The 1,023-nt window shown below is 59.0% G+C and overlaps 1 protein-coding gene across 1 annotated transcript in view; it reads right to left on the reverse strand.

Moving 5' to 3' along the window:
• The window catches only part of SLC5A11 (solute carrier family 5 (sodium/inositol cotransporter), member 11), a 49,788-nt gene that overhangs the window by 23,218 nt on the left and 25,547 nt on the right, over positions 1-1,023 (reverse strand). The window contains exon 5 of the mRNA XM_006753628.2: positions 628-732. Coding sequence (XP_006753691.1) covers positions 628-732 — 105 coding nt within the window. The remainder of the gene's footprint in view (positions 1-627; positions 733-1,023) is intronic.

Below are 1,023 nucleotides of genomic sequence, written 5' to 3' on the forward strand. Positions count from 1 at the left end.
CCCCCCCCACCCCGCACCTTTTACAAGCATTAACCCCTCATCCTCACAACGTCGCCACGTGGCAGGGGCTGTTACTATCCCCGTTATACACGAGGCTCCGAGAGGTTAAGCGACTTGCCCGAGGTCACACAGCTGGCGCGTGATGCAGCCAGGATGCCAAGCCGGGCAGCCGGGCTCTAGTGTGTACTTGACTCCCACGGTATAATGAGTCAGTGCACAGAGAAAACACTAAAAAGCTACTCATTATAAAGATGAAGGTCACTTTAATGAGCGCACCTCCCTCCGCAAATCAGGCCGAGCCTACTCAGAGAGCGCCCTGCCTGGTGTCCCTGGCGTGGCAGCCGGCCAAGGGCCACTGGGCGCACAGGCTTTGTGACGCCTGCGGGCATCCGGCCGCCGGGGCAGACTCCGAGGCTTTCCCCGCACAGTCGTTGCCCATCAAGCAGACAGACCCCGGGCCGGAGGCCGAGACTGGCAGTCAGACTGAGTTTGCTGGCCGGGTGCCTGATGCTCCCTGTTGGTGTTTCGGAAGCACCGCTCTGGCTTTAAAGGTGAGGCATGCACACAACTGCCCCCAGAGCTCCCTGTCAGGCAGAGGGGGCTGCCCACTGCGTGGTGAGTACTCACACTAAACTCATAAGCAGCTACAGAAATGCCCACCGCAGCGCCCGACCCTGCCAGGCCCACGAAATGTCCACTTCCTATGTTGCTGGCAAACAAGGACGCACCCACCTGTGGGGAGACGGACAGGTTATACGTTGGAGACAAGTTCTGGGCACCTCCCCGCCCCCCTTCACTCCCTGCTCTAGGACAGAGGAGAAGAGAGAAGGCAGGGCTACCCCCAGCGTAACTGGCACCTTCTCTTCAAATTAGAAAAGACTCCTTTCCCCAGACTCTTATTTCCACTTTTCGTAAATCAGCATAATAAGCATGCAAACCTACGCTGCCTACAGTGCGAATTGTGCCTCCTACGGCTGTGCAGTACACGCTCGCGGCCTCCCTGGGCGCACGCGGCCTCCCTGG

Source organism: Myotis davidii, unplaced genomic scaffold (genome assembly GCF_000327345.1).
Source record: "Myotis davidii unplaced genomic scaffold, ASM32734v1 scaffold150, whole genome shotgun sequence".
NCBI classification, from domain to species: domain Eukaryota; kingdom Metazoa; phylum Chordata; class Mammalia; order Chiroptera; family Vespertilionidae; genus Myotis; species Myotis davidii.